Below are 19,915 nucleotides of genomic sequence, written 5' to 3'. Positions count from 1 at the left end.
ATTGCTAAGGAGCTACTCTTGTTATGTACCAGGGTTGTCTTCCCTAAAGAGATCCTTACTGACCATGGCACTCCGTTTATGTCCCAACTTCTCAAAAAGTTATGTCAGAAATTACAAATCAAAAGGCTGCATACCTCAGTTTACCACCCGCAAACAGATGGTCTGGTGGAACGATTCAATAGAACCATGAAGACTATGATAAGATGAGCTGTTAGCGAGAATGGCCAAGAATGGGACGAAGTACTGCCGTACCTAATGTTTGCATCAGAGAAGTCCCGCAGGCCTCCACGGGATGCAGCCCGTACTCTTCAAACTAGAGGCAGAACGCCTCTAGTTTGTTATAAAGGAAAGTTGGGAAAGACAACTCCCAGAAGAACCCAGTGTGATACAATTTGTAGCCCAGCTCTACGAGAGACTTAACATGATTGCTCCTATCGTCAGGGAAACCTTTGTTGAAGCCCAAACCCGCCGGAGGCGATACTATGATGCTACTGCCAAAGCAAGGCAGTTCCACCCAGGGGATAAGGTGCTAGTCCTGGTTCCAACTCTGGAGAGTAAGTTGTATACTCACTGGCATGGACCCTATACAATCATAGAGGCTGTGGGTCCGGTTAATTACAAGGTCAAACAACCTGGGAGAAGACACCCAGAACAGATCTGTCACATCAACTTACTTAAACCCTGGTTGGAAGAGGAATCCACATCGGCTGTGGCTGCTTCTCGACCAAAGGTGGCCAAAGTGCCTGTAGGAGAAACTCCAACTCGACAACAGGTAGCTGAGGAGAACCTCGCGGGCAGTCTGTACCTTACTACGCTAGACTTAACAGAAGGGTATTGGCAAATTCCCTTAGCCAAAGCTGTGCGAGAGAAAACTGCTTTTGCCTCTCCAGATGGACTGTTCCAGTATAAGATGCTTCTGTTTGGGCTCCATGGAGCACCTGCCACGTTCCAACGAGCCATGGACCGATTGTTGAATCCACACCGGGGCTATGCGGCGGCATATCTCGATGACATAGTCCATCTTTACAAATACATGGGATACCCACCTAGAAAAAGTGCAGGCAGTCCTAACCTCTCTAAGGGAACATGGTTTAACGGCCAACCCAGCTAAATGCAAGTTGGCACTAACGGAGTCCAATTACCTTGGGTATGTGATAGGTCAAGGAGAAGTCAGACCCCAAGGAAGTAAAGTGAAAGCCGTGAGAACATGGCCTAAACCTACCACCAAAATGAAAGTATGAACATTTCTGGGACTGGTCGGGTACTATAGACGCTTCCTAGAAAATTTTGCTGCCCGAGCCTTACCCCTTACAGAACTCCTAAAGAAGAATCAACCTGAGAAAGTGACATGGACAAACGCTGTGGAAGGAGCCTGGGAAGATCTTAGAACAGCCTTGCGTTCTGCCCCAGTTCTGGTAGCTCCGGACTTCAAGAAGACATTCATATTACAGACAGACGCATCAACATCGGGTCTAGGGGCTGTCCTGTCACAGGAAATAAATGGAGAAGAGAAACCACTCCTTTACTTAAGCAGAAAGTTAGTACCCAGGGAAACAAGATATGCCATTGTCGAGTTGGAGTGTCTTGCCATTAAATGGGCGGTTGAGACTCTTAAGTATTCCCTTCTGGGCCGCGAATTCATCTTGGTAACAGACCATGCCCCACTTTGTTGTATGCAGTTGAATAAGGAAGTCCGTTCTAAAGTAACACATTGGTTTTTGGCAGTTCAAGTTCAAGGTAGAACATAGACCTGGAACCCGTCACAAAAATGCTGACGCTTTGTCCAGGCGCTACGAGATCATAAAGCCCCTGGAAGGAAAGGTTGCTTTCCCTAGTAAGGAAAAGCGTATGGGGAGGGTATGTGATGAGAGAGACACCAGACGGTCTGAAGTGGAGTACCAGACCAGTCGAAAGGAGCCTCGCAAAAAGGAAATGGGATCCGTTCCATATTTTGCGACGACCTGGAAAATGCCTACAGCAGACTTTAGAAAACCCCAGGGTGACAGTAGGAACTATTTTAGCTTCTGTAGTTTGGTTTTGATAGAAAACCAGTAAGGGTCCCTGGGGGTGGATGGGAGAAGAGGGCGGGCCCCATCCACAAAGGTCAGTCAAGGTCTTGTGGGTTCTGCAGCCAGGATGGCTGAGTAATTGTGCACCTGTAGGATACCTAGAAAGGGCTGAAGCTTTCACAGGTGCAGGACCTCTGATGCTGACTAGCAGCCAGAAGCTAGGGCCTGTAAGGGGGCTAGTGTAAAGGTGGGTACACACTAGTAGATATATCTGCAGATCAATTGATCTGCAGATATATCTATGGACGGATCGGGCAGTGTGTTGAGCATACACACTGCCCGATCCATCGGGGACTGACGTCATGAACTGGGCGGGCGTGTACACACGCCCGCCCAGTTCAGCTGTCAATCACCGCTGGCCGCCGCAACATGTGTACGGGCGGTCGGCCGACCGCCATACACACACAGCGACGCGCCAATATCTCGGTAGATATATTGGCCGTCGGCTGTGCTGCGGCGCCGACGCAATACGTCTGTGAACAACTGAGTTCACAGACGTATCGGCCGTACACACTGGCCGATGGACCCGCGATATATCGGCCGTTCAAGAGAACGGCTGATATATCGGTCAGTGTGTACTGGCCTTTAGGGGTCTGGTAGAATGTGTATGTCTGAAGGGGCTTCGGTATTAGTGGTTCCTGTCAGGATGCATTGCCACTGAAACGGAACACTGCATGCATTGGTGACTATAAACCAGGACACTGTGTTGTGAATGTTTATTTGTAGTGCTGTTGTCAAAAGGCTTTACACTGCTTGATTCTTTGTTTTGGTAGACTGTATGCTGTGTCTATACTCACCTGACGGCTGACGGGAGATTGTTGTTACCCCAAGTTGTGGTGTGAACAGCTTGGTTTTGTTTTATGTAGAAAAGAACCTATGGTTTAGTAAAACTCTTGTTTTCACTATATTCCTTTATACCTTGATGTCCGTATTGTTATTTTATGACCATCCCAACAATACTGTTACTACTGTTAATACCCCTGTATTGCCCCACAAGGGATGTGGGAGTCTCAGCTCTCCGCCTTCTGCCCTAGATGTGGGAAACTGAGCAACATTAGAGCTCACACCCATCAGCCCAGTGAAGAAAAATGTAACCCATGGAAGCTGTGGAAACTAAATAAATCATGAGACTCCACTACTATTGGAATTCTCAGGTTACAGTTTAGTATTATTATTTAGAGCAAAACAATAAAAAGGCTGACATGTAGGGCACAGTTTAGTTGCCTTTATCTATTCAGTGGTATCCGGACTCCAGGTCGACAACAAAAAGGTCGACACACCTTAGGTCGACATGGACAAAAGGTCGACATGGAAAAAGGTCGACATGAGTTTTTCACAATTTTTTTCTTTTGTGGTACCTTTTCATACTTAACGATCCATGTGGACTATGATTGGAACGGTAATCTGTGCCGAGCGGAGCGAAGGCACCATGCCCGAAGCATGGTGAGCGAAGCGAGCCATGCGAGGGGACGCGGTGCACTAATTGGGGTTCCCGGTCACGCTACAAAGAAAACGACACCAAAAAAACATAAAAAATTAATGTCGACCTTGTTCCTGTCGATCTTTTGTCAAGGTCGACCTTTTGTCCATGTCGACCTAAGGTGTGTCGACCAATTGGCGTCGACCTAAGGTGTCGACCTTTTTGTTGTCGACCTGGAGTCCCAGACCCCTATTCAGTCTTCCTTTATTGGGCTACATTGAACTGAACACATAACAGAACAGGAGCTTTAAAATCTATTGTACTAATGAGGCCTTTAGGAGCTCATAAAACCTATGCAAATTTGAATTTTTCTCCGTCCCCTCTGTTTCTTAACTTTGCAGACATGCCCTTTCCACAATGGGCAGTATTGAAGCAGTCCATCCTACTACCCCTTTAGGGACACCCCCTTAATTCATCTATCTTTTCATTGTTCTCCTACAGTACTTCTTAGGTCAGCCTCAATTATGCTTCCATTAATAATGGTAGCGAGGGGGCATTTAAACTGCATTCATGACATGACCTCTTGTTTCTGAAGCTTTAGTGCGCATACATTTTCCCACAGAAATGTAAGTGGAAGGTACAATGTACATTGCATTATAAGTGTAGGGATGAGATCCCATCTCTGGACCGCAATTTGTGGGGGACATGGCTGGTAAATCCTCAAGCGAAGTAGAGAACACTCCTGCAAATCTGCTTACAATCCCTCTATTTATAGATCATCTGATTGAAAAGGAAACTATGGCATACTGCGTCATGATAATTCAGCAATCAAGTAAACTGGGTTATTAGTGCCAGGAAAAAATCTGAGGCTTAGAACACGAACACGTATTTGTAATAGTTTTCAGTGGTTTTCATGTTTTTGATGTACAGTATCTATCTACTGTAGATACATTGTCACTGTTGTATTTAAAACTTCAATGAAACATTTATCTCTCATGTTGACTACTGAGTTATTTTATTTTTCTCAGAAAATGTGGTTTGTTTTAGATCATCTCCTCGATGTGACATATTTTTATATACACTAATAGAATGCTGTAAATCGGTCTCCTACCTATCACTGGCATAGAAAGCAAATGACAGGATAGCTTCAGCTGGAAGATCAACAATATCTATAAAAAATGCTAATTTCCTAAATAGTGTGCCTTCGCTACAAATTGTGAAGTCGCTATCAAAGCACCATTGAATCAGATCATCAATATTTAGGGTAACGGGGGAGCACTAATTTCAGCACCAGTTCAGTATTTAGGATTTGACCAAATACAAAGTTCAAACAGTCACTGGCAAACTATGGAGTAGGGCGTAAATAATCTTTGTGTAGTTTTAGTTCCGGTAATGGTGTTTTGGTGACCGTCACAGGAAAATAAAGATTTCTGTTTGGTTGAATGTAAGATCTGACCCAGTCTGAATTCTGCATCCTTACCATGACTGATTTGTAAATTGAATCCTGGAGTTTGTGCATGGCCTGCATAAATAGTAGTGGCATACAGGTGTGTATTGTGTTGGTGCAGGTTTTCAGCTCAGAAGGGGCGTGGCAGTGTGTCAGCGAGGCACTGCAAATCCTCGGTGGCTTGGGATATATGAAAGACTACCCATATGAACGCTATCTTCGAGACAGTCGAATTCTTCTTATATTTGAGGTAAGTGTTTTCGGGTTTACTCAGGGGGGAATTCAATTGCCTTGTTCACCCAGCCAGATTCCCACAGCACCCACAGCCGGGATCTTGCTCAAAAGTTTTTGCTGCCCTATAGGGTAGCGAGCATTTTTAAACAAAAGGGGTGCAAATTGGGACGAGTGAAGGGTGCAAATCGAGCTGCTGTTGCTTGCATTTAAATAACGCAACAATGGCAATTTGCCCCCTTCAACCACTATTGAATTCACCCATAGCCTCATTTAGAGTCATAAAATTATCTTCTATATTAAAGAAAGGAATGTAAGTTCTGTGACTAATTAAAATCACAAAGCTGTGGGCATAATGTGTTTTATACAGGTGACATGGTTTATACAGGTGTGTCCTCCTACAGCTAGCCTTAATACACCGTTCACGGCGAGATGCCTGACGTAAGTGTGCGGTCAGTTCTCGGGCAACTCTACTAATGTCGGGTGTCTTTTTTGTTTGCCAGGAAAACACTGTAATGTAGCATTTCGCATGCAGATACAGCTGCAGTCGCACACAGAATATAGGCATGCCGCATATCATTTTAATCATCAGAGTCTGCCTGTGTGTCTTGTTTGCATAGTTATGCGGTGGCTGCGCATAGTGATGCGAATTAGATGCATTTTCGGGGGGAAATGCACACTAAGATGCCCGGCGTTTGTAAATGTGCTCACGACTAGTTGTGAATAGAATGACTAACGTGGCTGCAGCAACGATATGAGAAGACACATCAGTATTTACGGTTCGTTAACTCTTGAAATACTCTTTCCTGTGTATTGTGGAGTTTGTGCCACTGAGCCAAGTTTAATTGCTTGATCTGTTAATGATGGGAGAGTTTGAATAGAAATGTATTTTAACATAATAAATCGAATAAGCCAGATGATCCCAGTGCGGTGCTCAAGGCACGCTAACAGTTCAGGTAAGTATATCCAAGCTTGGCCACAGGTTACTTAATTAGTACCTCAGTCAGTTTGATTTAACCACCTTTGCTGAGCCATGGAGCTCTTCAAAACCTGGATCGTTAGGGTGCCTTGAGGACCACATTTGGGATCCTGTGGAATATTTGCTGTCATGTCTTTGTGTTTAGCATAACAAGATATTGATAAAGAGATTTTGCTCTGAGCCATTCTGCGTGATGCCTTCTGTGGCTCAGTCCTCTTAAGAGAGTTTTGCTGCGTTCACCTCTTCTGAAAGATTACAGAAACACTGAACGTCAGCCGTCCTGGTCTTGGATCGTATTTCTGCAAGGTCTGCTAAAGCAGCCAATCCCATTAGTGTTCATACTCTTTCAAGTTTAATTGTGTTTTTAAAGCAGCTGCAGTATTTGTACTTTCTCAGATTGGGTTCAACTCCTGGCTAGCAACCCAACAGGCTTTGTCACAACTATTAAGATTTTTGTTAAGTGGTATAATGTATTTGTATTTGTGGTTTAGGAGAACCCATGAGAATTGTAACTGGATTTTCTCCTACGTCCTAGAGGATGCTGGGGTCCACATTAGTACCATGGGTTATAGATGGGTCCCTTGGGAGCCATGGGCACTTTAAGAGTTTAATAGTGTGGGCTGACTCCTCCCTCTATGCCCCTCCTACCAGACTCCGTTTAGAAAATGTGCCCGGTGGAGCCGGTCACAGCTAGGGAAGCTCCTAGGAGTTTTTTTTATTTATTTCTCTAACGTCCTAGAGGATGCTGGGGACTCCGTAAGGACCATGGGGATAACGGGCTCCGCAGGAGACATGGGCACTTTAAGAAAGACTTTAGGTCTGGGTGTGCACTGGCTCCTCCCTCTATGCCCCTCCTCTAGACCTCAGTTTGATACTGTGCCCAGAGGAGATGAGTGCACTTCAGGGAGCTCTCCTGAGCTTCCTGACAGAAAGTATATTTGTTAGGTTTTTTATTTTCAGGGAGCGATGCTGGCAACAGACTCCCTGCATCGAGGGACTGAGGAGAGAGAAGCAGACCTACTTCTGTGAGTTTCAAGGCTCTGCTTCTTAGGCTACTGGACACCATTAGCTCCAGAGGGATTGGTACGCAGGTCTCACCCTCGCCGTCCGTCCCAGAGCCGCGCTGCCGTCCCCCTCGCAGAGCCGGAAGATAGAAGCCGGGTGAGTATGAGAAGAAAAGAAGACTTCAGAGGCGGCAGAAGACTTCATGATCTTCACTGAGGTAACGCACAGCACTGCAGCTGTGCGCCATTGCTCCCATACACCTCACACACGGCAGTCACTGTAAGGGTGCAGGGCGCAGCGGGGCGCCCTTGGCAGCATATAGACCTCTTTTGGCAAAAATAAGTATATGTACAGCTGGCACTGTACATATATAAGAGCCCCCGCCAAATTTTTAGATTTTCAGCGAGACAGAAGCTGGCCACCGAGAGGGCGGGGCTTCTCCCTCAGCACTCGCAGCGCCATTTTTTCTCCACAGCACCTCTGAGAGGAAGCTCCCCGGACTCTCCCCTGCTTATACCACGGTAGACAGAGGGTTTTAAAGAGGAGGGGGGGCACAAAATTGGCGCATATTGTATATGTGAATAGCGCTATCTGGGTAAACATAATATTATTGTGTTTTTGTCCTGGGTCATACAGCGCTGGGTTGTGTGCTGGCATACTCTCTCTCTGTCTCTCCAAAGGGCCTGGTGGGGAAACTGTCTTCAGATAAGAGGTTCCCTGTGTGTGTGGTGAGTCGGTACGCTTGTGTCGACATGTCTGAGGTAGAAGGCTCACCTAGAGAGGAGGGGGAGCGTATGAATGTGAGGTCTCCATCGGCGGTGCCGACACCTGACTGGGTGGATATGTGGAATGTTTTAAGTGCTAGTGTGAACTTATTGCACGAGAGATTAGACAAAGCTGAGGCTAAGGAACAGTCAGGGAGTGAACCCGTGTCTGTCCCTATGTCGCCGGGACCTTCAGGGTCTCAGAAGCGCCCACTATCCCAAATAGCAGATACTGATACCGACACGGATTCAGACTCCAGTGTCGACTACGATGATGTAAAGTTACATCCGAAAGTGGCTAAATGTATTCGATATATGATTATTGCAATAAAAGAAGTGTTGCATATCACAGAGGAACCCCCTGTCCCTGACACGAGGGTACACATGTATTAGGGGAAAAAGCCTGAGGTAACTTTTCCCTCCTCACATGAGTTGAACGAATTATGTGAAAAAGCTTGGGAATCTCCAGACAAAAAACTGCAGATTCCCAAAAGGATTCTTATGTCGTATCCTTACCCGCCAACGGACAGGGTACGGTGGGAATCATCCCCTAAGGTGGACAAAGCGTTGACACGCTTGACAAAAAAAGATAGCGCTGCCATCACAAGATACGGCTGCCCTCAAGGATCCTGCAGACCGCAAGCAGGAGATTACCTTGAAATCCATTTACACACATTCTGGTACATTACTCAGACCGGCAATTGCGTCGGCCTGGGTTTGTAGCGCTGTAGCAGCATGGACAGATTCCTTATCGGCGGAGATTGAGACCCTAGATAAGGATACCATTTTATTGACCCTAGGCCATATAAAGGATGCTGTCTTATATATGAGGGATGCTCAAAGAGACATTAGTTTACTGGGTTCCAGAATAAACGCTATGTCAATCTCTGCTAGACTAGTCCTCTGGACCCGGCAGTGGACAGGTGATGCCGACTCAAAGACTATGGAGGTTTTACCTTACAAGGGGGAGGAATTGTTTGGGGAAGGTCTCTCGGACCTGGTCTCCACAGCTACGGCAGGTAAATCGAATTTTTTGCCTTATGTTCCCTCACAACCTAAGAAAGCGCCACATTATCAAATGCAGTCCTTTCGTTCAAATAAAAGCAAAAGAGTGCGTGGATCGTCCTTTCTTGCCAGAGGTAAGGGCAGAGGTAAAAAGCTGCACAGCACAGCTAGTTCCCAGGAACAGAAATCCTCCCAGGCCTCTGCAAAATCCACCGCATGACGCTGGGGGAGTCCGCCCCAGTAAGGGCACGTCTTCGACTTTTCAGCCACATCTGGGTTCACTCACAGGTGGATCCCTGGGCAATAGAAATTGTTTCTCAGGGATACAAGCTGGAATTCGAAGAGGTGCCTCCTCGCTGGTTTTTCAAATCTGCTCTACCGACTTCTCCCCTTGAAAGGGAGATAGTGTTAAATGCTATTCACAAATTGTGTCTTCAACAAGTGGTGGTCGAAGTTCCCCTACTTCAGAGAGGGAAGGGATACTACTCCACCCTATTTGTAGTTCCGAAACCGGACGGTTCGGTCAGACCCATATTGAATTTAAAATCCCTGAACCTATACTTAAAACGATTCAAGTTCAAAATGGAATCGCTCAGAGCGGTCATCGCCAGCCTGGAAGGGGGGGGGATTTTATGGTATCCCTGGACATAAAGGATGCATACCTTCATGTTCCCATATATCCACCTCATCAGGCGTACCTGAGATTTGCGGTACGGGATTGTCATTACCAATTTCAGACGTTGCCGTTTGGGCTTTCCACGGCCCCGAGGATTTTCACAAAGGTAATTGCGGAAATGATGGTGCTCCTGCGGAAGCAAGGTGTCACAATTATCCCGTACTTGGACGATCTCCTCATAAAAGCGAGATCACGAGAGAAGTTACTGAACAGTGTGTCACTTTCAGTGAAGGTGTTACAGCAACACGGCTGGATTCTCAATATCCCGAAGTCGCAGCTGGTTCCTACGACTCGTCTGAGCTTCTTGGGCATGGTTCTGGACGCAGACCAGAAAAAGGTTTTTCTCCCGATAGAAAAGGCTCAAGAACTCATGACTCTAGTCAAGAAGCTATTGAAGCCAAAACAAGTGTCTGTGCATCATTGCACTCAAGTCCTGGGAAAAATGGTGGCAACATACGAGGCCATTCCCTTCGGCAGGTTCCATGCAAGGACTTTCCAATGGGACCTATTGGACAAGTGGTCCGGATCACATCTACAAATTCATCAGCGGATCACCCTGTCCCCAAGGGCCAGGGTATCTCTCCTGTGGTGGCTGCAGAGTGCTCACCTTTTGGAAAGACGCAGGTTCGGCATTCAGGATTGGATCCTGGTGACCACGGACGCGAGCCTCAGAGGGTGGGGAACAGTCACAAGGGGAAGAAACTTCCAAGGACTCTGGACAAGTCAAGAGACTTGTCTTCACATCAACATCCTGGAACTGAGGGCCATATACAACGCCCTACGTCAGGCGGAGAACTTACTTCGCGACCAACCAGTTCTGATCCAGTCAGACAACATCACCGCAGTGGCTCATGTAAACCGCCAAGGCGGCAAAAGGAGCAGGGTGGCAATGGCGGAAGCCACCAAGATTCTTCGCTGGCCGGAAAATCATGTAAGCGCACTGTCAGCTGTGTTCATTCCGGGAGTTGACAACTGGGAAGCAGACTTCCTCAGCAGACACGACCTGCATCCAGGGGAGTGGGGACTTCATCGGGAAGTCTTCGCACAGATTGCAAGTCAGTGGGGATTGCCCCAGATAGACATGATGGCATCCCGTCTCAACAAAAAGCTACAGAGGTATTGCGCCAGGTCAAAAGATCCTCAGGCGGTTGCAGTAGACACCCTAGTGACACCGTGGGTGTTCCAGTCGGTTTATGTGTTTCCTCCTCTTCCTCTCATACCCAAGGTATTGAGAATAATAAGAAAAAGAGGAGTGAGAACAATTCTCATTGTTCCAGATTGGCCAAGAAGGACCTGGTATCCGGATCTGCTGGAAATGCTCACAGAAGATCCGTGGCCTCTTCCTCTATGACAGGACCTGTTACAACAGGGGCCATGTCTGTTCCAAGGCTTACCGCGGCTGCGTTTGACGGCATGGCGGTTGAACGCCGGATCCTAGCGGAAAAAGGAATTCCGGATGAGGTCATTCCTACGCTGATAAAGGCTAGAAAGGACGTGACAGCTAAACATTATCACCGTATATGGCGAAAATATGTTTCTTGGTGTGAGGCCAGGAATGCTCCTACGGAAGAATTCCATCTGGGCCGTTTCCTGCACTTCCTACAAACTGGAGTGAATTTGGGCCTAAAGTTAGGATCCATTAAGGTTCAGATTTCGGCCTTATCCATTTTCTTTCAAAAAGAATTGGCTTCTCTCCCAGAAGTACAGACTTTTGTAAAGGGAGTGCTGCATATTCAGCCTCCTTTTATACCTCCGGTGGCGCCTTGGGACCTTAACGTGGTGTTGAGTTTCCTTAAGTCGCACTGGTTTGAACCACTTCAAACGGCGGAGTTAAAATATCTCACTTGGAAGGTGGTCATGTTATTAGCCTTGGCTTCGGCTAGGCGAGTGTCGGAATTGGCAGCTTTGTCTTATAAAAGTCCCTATCTGGTTTTCCATATGGATAGGGCGGAATTGCGGACCCGTCCTCAATTCTTGCCTAAGGTGGTGTCATCTTTTCATATGAATCAACCTATTGTGGTGCCTGTGGCTACATGAGATTTGGAGGATTCTGGGTCCTTTGATGTAGTCAGGGCTTTGAAAATTTATGTGGCCAGAACGGCTAGAGTCAGGAAAACGGAAGCACTGTTTGTCCTATATGCAGCCAACAAGGTTGGCGCCCCTGCTTCGAAGCAGAATATTGCTTGCTGTATCTGTAATACCATCCAGCAGGCGCATTTTACGGCTGGATTGCCGTTACCAAAATCAGTCAAGGCCCATTCCACTAGGAAGGTGGGCTCATCTTGGGCAGCTGCCCGAGGGGTCTCGGCACTACAACTGTGCTGAGCTGCTACTTGGTCGGGTTCAAACACCTTTGCAAAATTCTATAAGTTTGATACCCTGGCTGAGGAGGACCTAAGGTTTGCTCAATCGGTGCTGCAGAGTCATCCGCACTCTCTCGCCCGTTTGGGAGCTTTGGTATAATCCCCATGGTCCTTACGGAGTCCCCAGCATCCTCTAGGACGTTAGAGAAAATAAGATTTTAAACCTACCAGTAAATCTTTTTCTCGTAGTCCGTAGAGGATGCTGGGCGCCCGTCCAAGTGCGGACTACTTCTGCGAGACTTGTATATAGTTTTGCTTACATAAGGGTTATGTTATAGTTCCATCAGATTGGACTGATGCTACGTTATTTTTTCATACTGTTAACTGTTTACTTGATACACAAGTTATACGGTGTGATTGGTGTGGCTGGTATGAATCTTGCCCTTGGATTAACAAAAATCCTTTCCTCGTACTGTCCATCTCCTCTGGGCACAGTTTCTCTAACTGAGGTCTAGAGGAGGGGCATAGAGGGAGGAGCCAGTGCACACCCAGACCTAAAGTCTTTCTTAAAGTGTCCATGTCTCCTGCGGAGCCCGTCTATCCCCATGGTCCTTACGGAGTCCCCAGCAGCCTCTACGGACTATGAGAAAAAGATTTACTGGTAGGTTTAAAATCTTATTTTTTTTAATTTTTTTTAAAGAGTTAGGTACAGGGAGACTGCTAACAACACCCTCCCTGCTTCGTGGGAGTTAGGGGGGGGGAGTAGGATCCAACCCTTGAAGTTAATGGTCCCTATCTCTGCTGACAGGACACTGAGCTCCTGAGGGTGATGATCGTAAGCCCCTGAGGCGACCGCTCACTCCCGCAGCACTGCCGCCACCTCCTAACAGAGCCAGAAGATGGAGTGCTGAGTATGACGCCAGTGCCCCGGTAAGCGGGACACCGTCGGGAATGGCAGCATAAGGGTCGGAGCGCAGCGCTGACAGGCTGCGCTCCGGAGCGCTCAGCTGTACCATAGTGTGTGGCACTGTGAGGGGTGCCCTGGGCCAGCGCAACACCCTAACACTGGTCAAAACTATGCTAATAGGGGCTAATCCCACTGTTAGCTGCAGCAAACCTCAGGCCAGTATAAACTAATAAGTTCGGAAAGATGTGCCATTACAGGGGGCGGGGCTGCTTCTCAGAGCGGATCCAGCACTCACCAGCGCCATTTTCTCCCTGCAGATCACATACAGAGACGCTGACAGGGAGCGCTGACCCTCCACGTAACTCCAGGTATCCTGTGCGGTACCAGGGGGTTATGGAAGGTGGGGGGGGGGAGTGTTATTAACGGTTTCTCTATCGTCCTAGTGGATGCTGGGGTTCCTGAAAGGACCATGGGGAATAGCGGCTCCGCAGGAGACAGGGCACAAAAAGTAAAGCTTTAGGATCAGGTGGTGTGCACTGGCTCCTCCCCCTATGACCCTCCTCCAAGCCTCAGTTAGATTTTTGTGCCCGGCCGAGAAGGGTGCAATCTAGGTGGCTCTCCTAAAGAGCTGCTTAGAAAAGTTTAGCTTAGGTTTTTTATTTTACAGTGAGTCCTGCTGGCAACAGGATCACTGCAACGAGGGACTTAGGGGAGAAGAAGTGAACTCACCTGCGTGCAGGATGGATTGGCTTCTTTGGCTACTGGACATTAGCTCCAGAGGGACGATCACAGGTACAGCCTGGATGGTCACCGGAGCCTCGCCGCCGGCCCCCTTGCAGATGCTGAAAAGAGAAGAAGGTCCAGAATCGGCGGTAGAAGACTCCTCAGTCTTCTTAAGGTAGCGCACAGCACTGCAGCTGTGCGCCATTGCTCTCAGCACACTTCACACGGCAGTCACTGAGGGTGCAGGGCGCTGGGAGGGGGGCGCCCTGGGAGGCAATGTAAACCTATTTTTTGGCAAAAAATACCTCACATATAGCCTCCGGGGGCTATATGGAGATATTTAACCCCTGCCAGAATCCGTTGAAGAGCGGGAGACGAGCCCGCCGAAAAAGGGGCGGGGCCTATCTCCTCAGCACACAGCGCCATTTTCCCTCACAGAAAGGCTGGAGGGAAGGCTCCCAGGCTCTCCCCTGCACTGCACTACAGAAACAGGGTTAAAACAGAGAGGGGGGGCACTAATTTGGCGTTAGAAATATATAAAAAGATGCTATAAGGGAAAACACTTATATAAGGTTGTCCCTATATAATTATAGCGTTTTTTGGTGTGTGCTGGCAAACTCTCCCTCTGTCTCTCCAAAGGGCTAGTGGGTCCTGTCCTCTATCAGAGCATTCCCTGTGTGTGTGCTGTGTGTCGGTACGTGTGTGTCGACATGTATGAGGACGATGTTGGTGAGGAGGCGGAGCAATTGCCTGTAATGGTGATGTCACTCTCTAGGGAGTCGACACCGGAATGGATGGCTTATTTAGGGAATTACGTGATAATGTCAACACGCTGCAAGGTCGGTTGACGACATGAGACGGCCGACAAACAATTAGTACCGGTCCAGACGTCTCAAAAACACCGTCAGGAGTTTTAAAACGCCCGTTTACCTTAGTCGGTCGACACAGACACGGACACTGAATCCAGTGTCGACGGTGAATATACAAACGTATTCCTTATTAGGGCCACACGTTAAGGGCAATGAAGGAGGTGTTACATATTTCTGATACTACAAGTACCACAAAAGAGGGTATTATGTGGGATGTGAAAAAACTACCTGTAGTTTTTCCTGAATCAGATAAATTAAATGAAGTGTGTGATGATGCGTGGGTTCCCCCCGATAGAAAATTATTGGCGGTATACCCTTTCCCGCCAGAAGTTAGGGCGCGTTGGGAAACACCCCTTAGGGTGGATAAGGCGCTCACACGCTTATCAAAACAAGTGGCGGTACCGTCTATAGATAGGGCCATCCTCAAGGAGCCAGCTGACAGGAGGCTGGAAAATATCATATAAAAGTATATACACACATACTGGTGTTATACTGCGACCAGCGATCGCCTCAGCCTGGATGTGCAGAGCTGGGGTGGCTTGGTCGGATTCCCTGACTAAAAATATTGATACCCTTGACAGGGACAGTATTTTATTGACTATAGAGCATTTAAAGGATGCATTTCTATATATGCGAGATGCACAGAGGGATATTTGCACTCTGGCATCAAGAGTAAGTGCGATGTCCATATCTGCCAGAAGATGTTTATGGACACGACAGTGGTCAGGTGATGCAGATTCCAAACGGCACAAAGGTGTATTGCCGTATAAAGGAAGAGGAGTTATTTGGGGTCGGTCCATCGGACCTGGTGGCCACGGCAACTGCTGGAAAATCCACCGTTTTTACCCTAAGTCACATCTCTGCAGAAAAAGACACCGTCTTTTCAGCCTCAGTCCTTTCGTCCCTATAAGAGTCATATTTGCCCAGGGATAGAGGAAAGGGAAGAAGACTGCAGCAGGCAGCCCATTCCCAGGAACAGAAGCCTTCCACCGCTTCTGCCAAGCTCTCAGCATGACGCTGGGACCGTACAGGACCCCTGGATCCTACAAGTAGTATCCCAGGGGTACAGATTGGAATGTCGAAACGTTTCCCCCTCGCAGGCTCCTGAAGTCTGCTTTACCAAGGTATCCCTCCGACAAGGAGGCAGTATGGAAAAAAATTCACAAGCTGTATTCCCAGCAGGTGATAATCAAATTACCCCTCCTACAACAAGGAAAGGGGTATTATTCCACACTATATTGTGGTACTGAAGCCAGAAGGCTAGGTGAGACCTATTCTAAATCTAAAAAAATTTGAACACTTACAAAGGTTCAAATCAAGATGGAGTCACTCAGAGCAGTGATAACGAACCAGGAAGAAGGGGACTATATAGTGTCCCGGGACATCAGGGATGCTTACCTCCATGTCCCAAATTTGCCCTTCTCACTAAGGGTACCTCAGGTTCGTGGTATAGAACTGTCACTGTCAGTTTCAGACGCTGCCGTTTGGATTGTCCACGGCACCCCGGGTCTTTACCAAGGTAATGGCCGAAATGATGATTCTTCTTCGAAGAAAAGGCGTCTTAATTACCCCTTACTTGGACGATCTCCTGATAAGGGCAAAGTCCAGGGAACAGTTGGAGGTCGGAGTAGCACTATCTCGGATACTGCTACAACAGCACGGATGGATTCTAAATATTCCAAAATCGCAGCTGATCCTGACGACACGTCTGCTGTGCCTAGGGATGATTCTGGACACAGTCCAGAAAAAGGTGTTTCTCCCGGAAGAGAAAGCCAGGGAGTTATCCGAGCTAGTCAAGAACCTCCTAAAACCAGGAAAAGTGTCAGTGCATCATTGCACAAGGGTCCTGGTAAAAATGGTGGCTTCCTACGAAGCAATTCCATTCGGCAGATTTCACGCAAGAACTTTTCAGTGGGATCTGCTGGACAAATGGTCCGGATCGCATCTTCAGATGCATCAGCGGATAACCCTATATCCAAGGACAAGGGTGTCTCTCCTGTGGTGGTTACAGAGTGCTCATCTTCTAGAGGGCCGCAGATTCGGCATTCAGGATTGGATGCTGGTGACCACGGAGGCCAGCCCGAGAGGCTGGGGAGCAGTCACACAAGGAAAAAATTTCTAGGGAGTGTGATCAAGTCTGGAGACTTTTCTCCACATAAATATACTGGAGCTAAGGGTAAATTTATAATGCTCTAAGCTTAGCAAGACCTCTGCTTCAAGGTCAGCCGGTATTGATCCAGTGGGAAAAACATCACGGCAGTCGCCCACGTAAACAGACAGGGCGGCACAAGAAGCAGGAGGGCAATGGCAAAAACTGCAAGGACTTTTCGCTGGGCGGAAAATCATGTGATAGCACTGTCAGCAGTGTTTCATTCCGGGAGTGGAAACTGGGAAGCAGACTTCCTCAGCAGGCACGACCTCCACCCGGGAGAGTGGAAACTTCATCGGGAAGTTTTTCCACATGATTGTGAACCGTTGGGAAATACCAAAGGTGGACATGATGGCGTCCCGTCTGAACAAAAAACGGGACAGGTATTGCGCCAGGTCAAGAGACCCTCAGGCAATAGCTGTGGACGTTCTGGTAACACCGTGGGTGTACCAGTCGGTGTATGTGTTCCCTCCTCTGCTTCTCATACCTAAGGTACTGAGAATTATAAGACGTAGAGGAGTAAGAACTATACTCATGGCTCCGGATTGGCCAAGAAGGACTTGGTACCCGGAACTTCAAGAGATGCTCACAGAGGACTTATGGCCTCTGCCGCTAAGAAGGGACTTGCTTCAGCAAGTACCATGTCTGTTCCAAGACTTACCGCAGCTGCGTTTGACGGCATGGCGGTGGAACGCCGGATCCTAAGGGAAAAAGGCATTCCGGAAGAGGTCATTCCTACCCTGGTCAAAGCCAGGAAGGAGGTGACCGCACAACATTATCACCAAATGTGGCGAAAATATGTTGCGTGGTGTGAGGCCAGGAAGGCCCCACGAAGAAATTTCAACTCGGTCGATTCCTGCATTTCCTGCAAACAGGAGTGTCTATGGGCCTCAAATTGGGGCCCATTAAGGTTCAAATTTCGGCCCTGTCGATTTTCTTCCAGAAAGAATTGGCTTCAGTTCCTGAAGTCCAGAAGTTTGTCAAGGGAGTATTGCATATACAACCCCCTTTTGTGCCTCCAGTGGCACTGTGGGATCTTAACGTAGTTCTGGGATTCCTCAAATCACATTGGTTTAAAACCAGTCAAATCTGTGGATTTGAAGCATCTCACATGAAAAGTGACCATGCTCTTGGCCCTGGCCTGGGCCAGGCGAGTGTCAAATTGGTGGGTTTTTTCTCAAAAAAGCCCATATCTGTTTGTCCATTCGGACAGGGCAGAGCTGCGGACTCGTCCCCAGTTCTCTCCCTAAGGTGGTGTCAGTGTTTCACCTGAACCAGCTTATTGTGGTGCCTTGCGCCTACTAGGGACTTGGAGGACTCCAAGTTGCTGGATGTTGTCAGGGCCCTGAAAGTATAGGTTCCAGGACGGATGGAGTCAGGAAAACTGACTTGCTGTTATCCTGTATGCACCCAACAAACTGGGTGCTCTTGCTTCTAAGCAGACTATTGCTAGTTGGATGTGTAATACAATTCAGCTTGCACATTCTGTGGCAGGCCTGCCACAGCCAAAATATGTAAATGCCCATTCCACAAGGAAGGTGGGCTCATCTTGGGCGGCTGCCCGAGGGGTCTCGGCTTTACAACTTTGCCGAGCGGCTATTTAGTCAGGGGCAAACACGTTTGTAAAATCCTACAAATTTGATACCCTGGCTAAGGAGGACCTGGAGTTCTCTCATTCGGTGCTGCAGAGTCATCCGCACTCTCCCGCCCGTTTGGGAGCTTTGGTATAATCCCCATGGTCCTTTCAGGAACCCCAGCATCCACTAGGACGATAGAGAAAATAAGAATTTACTTACCGATAATTCTATTTCCCGGAGTCCGTAGTGGATGCTGGGCGCCCATCCCAAGTGCGGATTATCTGCATTACTTGTACATAGTTACAAAAAACGGGTTATTATTGTTGTGAGCCATCTTTTCCGAGGCTCCGCTGTTATCATACTGTTAACTGGGTTCAGATCACAGGTTGTACAGTGTGATTGGTGTGGCTGGTATGAGTCTTACCCGGGATTCAAAATCCTTCCTTATTGTGTACGCTCGTCCGGGCACAGTATCCTAACTGAGGCTTGGAGGAGGGTCATAGGGGGAGGAGCCAGTGCACACCACCTGATCCTAAAGCTTTACTTTTTGTGCCCTGTCTCCTGCGGAGCCGCTATTCCCCATGGTCCTTTCAGGAACCCCAGCATCCACTACGGACTCCGAGAAATAGAATTATCGGTAAGTAAATTCTTATTTTAAGCTATTAAGGTTACTCGGTCAGTACCAGGCATTTATCATATAACTGCCTACTGGGGTGCTGTGTGTGCTGGCTCCTAATTCTCTGTGTCTCTCTGAAGGTACTCTGGGGGAAATTGTGTCTGACATTTTCCTGTGTGTGTATGTTTATATATAATTATTATTATTATAATTATTACATTTTATTTATAATGCGCCACATGTGTTTCGCAGCGCCGTACAAAGGACAGTACAGGGAGACAAAACATAGCATTACAGTAAATAAATAACAGAAATAGAGCACAGGTAACATAGAGCACCACACATTCTCAAGACATAATACAGCTAAGATGTAAGTATTGAGGGAGTGATCATCGTACTATTAGAGGCTGGTGCCCATAGATGGAGATGAGCCTTTACTAGAAGGGTAAAGATGGTCTTTGAGTAGGGGAGAGCTGCGAGTGAAATGTGTCGAGACGAGGGCTTAGATAACAAGAGGAAAGAGGGCTCTGCTCTGAAGAGCTAACAATCTAGTGGGGAGGGGCGAGATATATCTGACATTACCATGTCTAGGGACTCTGTGTCTTGTGCTGCATAGTGTGTATCTTCTCCAGAGGAGTCTATTCCATGTACCCAGGAATGTAATATACTGTCTCAGCCTTCTGAATCCGAACCCCAATGGGTGGCTTCTATTAAGGGAATGATATCCCAGATTTTATCTAGGATAGCTCATAATGAGACTGAAACTCAGGTTTTAAAAAGATCTGTAGAGGTTTTGTCGTATTCAGCTCCCGCTACCTCATCCAAGACCCCTGATGTATATTCTAAAAAGCGTGCTCTTGCAAAAATAGTGCATGTCGACACGGATACCGACTCTGATTCAGGGGACGGTTGCGCTGATATACTGGGGGGGGGGGGGGGGGGGGGTGGAGACATCCCTTGCTAAGGGGGTGCAACTCATGATTGAGGCTATTAGGGATGTTTTACACATTACTGTTAAGGTTTCTGAGCAGGTGGAGGAGGCTTACTTTACTGACCATAAGAAAGCCTCCCTTACCTTCCCTGCCTCTACAGAATTGAACGCATTGTTTGAAAAATCCTGGGAAAATCCGAAGGAAAAACTTTCAGATTCATAAAAGGTTTCTCATTGCTTTTCC

The 19,915-nt window shown here is 47.6% G+C and overlaps 1 protein-coding gene across 1 annotated transcript in view; it reads left to right on the top strand.

The window, feature by feature from the left end:
• Positions 1 to 19,915, top strand: part of ACAD9 (acyl-CoA dehydrogenase family member 9) — a 188,178-nt gene that overhangs the window by 143,331 nt on the left and 24,932 nt on the right. The window contains exon 12 of the mRNA XM_063940592.1: positions 5,058 to 5,186. Within this exon, the coding sequence (XP_063796662.1) occupies positions 5,058 to 5,186 (129 nt within the window). The remainder of the gene's footprint in view (positions 1 to 5,057; positions 5,187 to 19,915) is intronic.

Source organism: Pseudophryne corroboree, chromosome 9 (genome assembly GCF_028390025.1).
Source record: "Pseudophryne corroboree isolate aPseCor3 chromosome 9, aPseCor3.hap2, whole genome shotgun sequence".
Taxonomy (NCBI): domain Eukaryota; kingdom Metazoa; phylum Chordata; class Amphibia; order Anura; family Myobatrachidae; genus Pseudophryne; species Pseudophryne corroboree.
The sequence above is the reverse complement of the archived record's forward strand: the minus strand, read 5'-3'. Positions and strand labels throughout refer to the sequence as shown.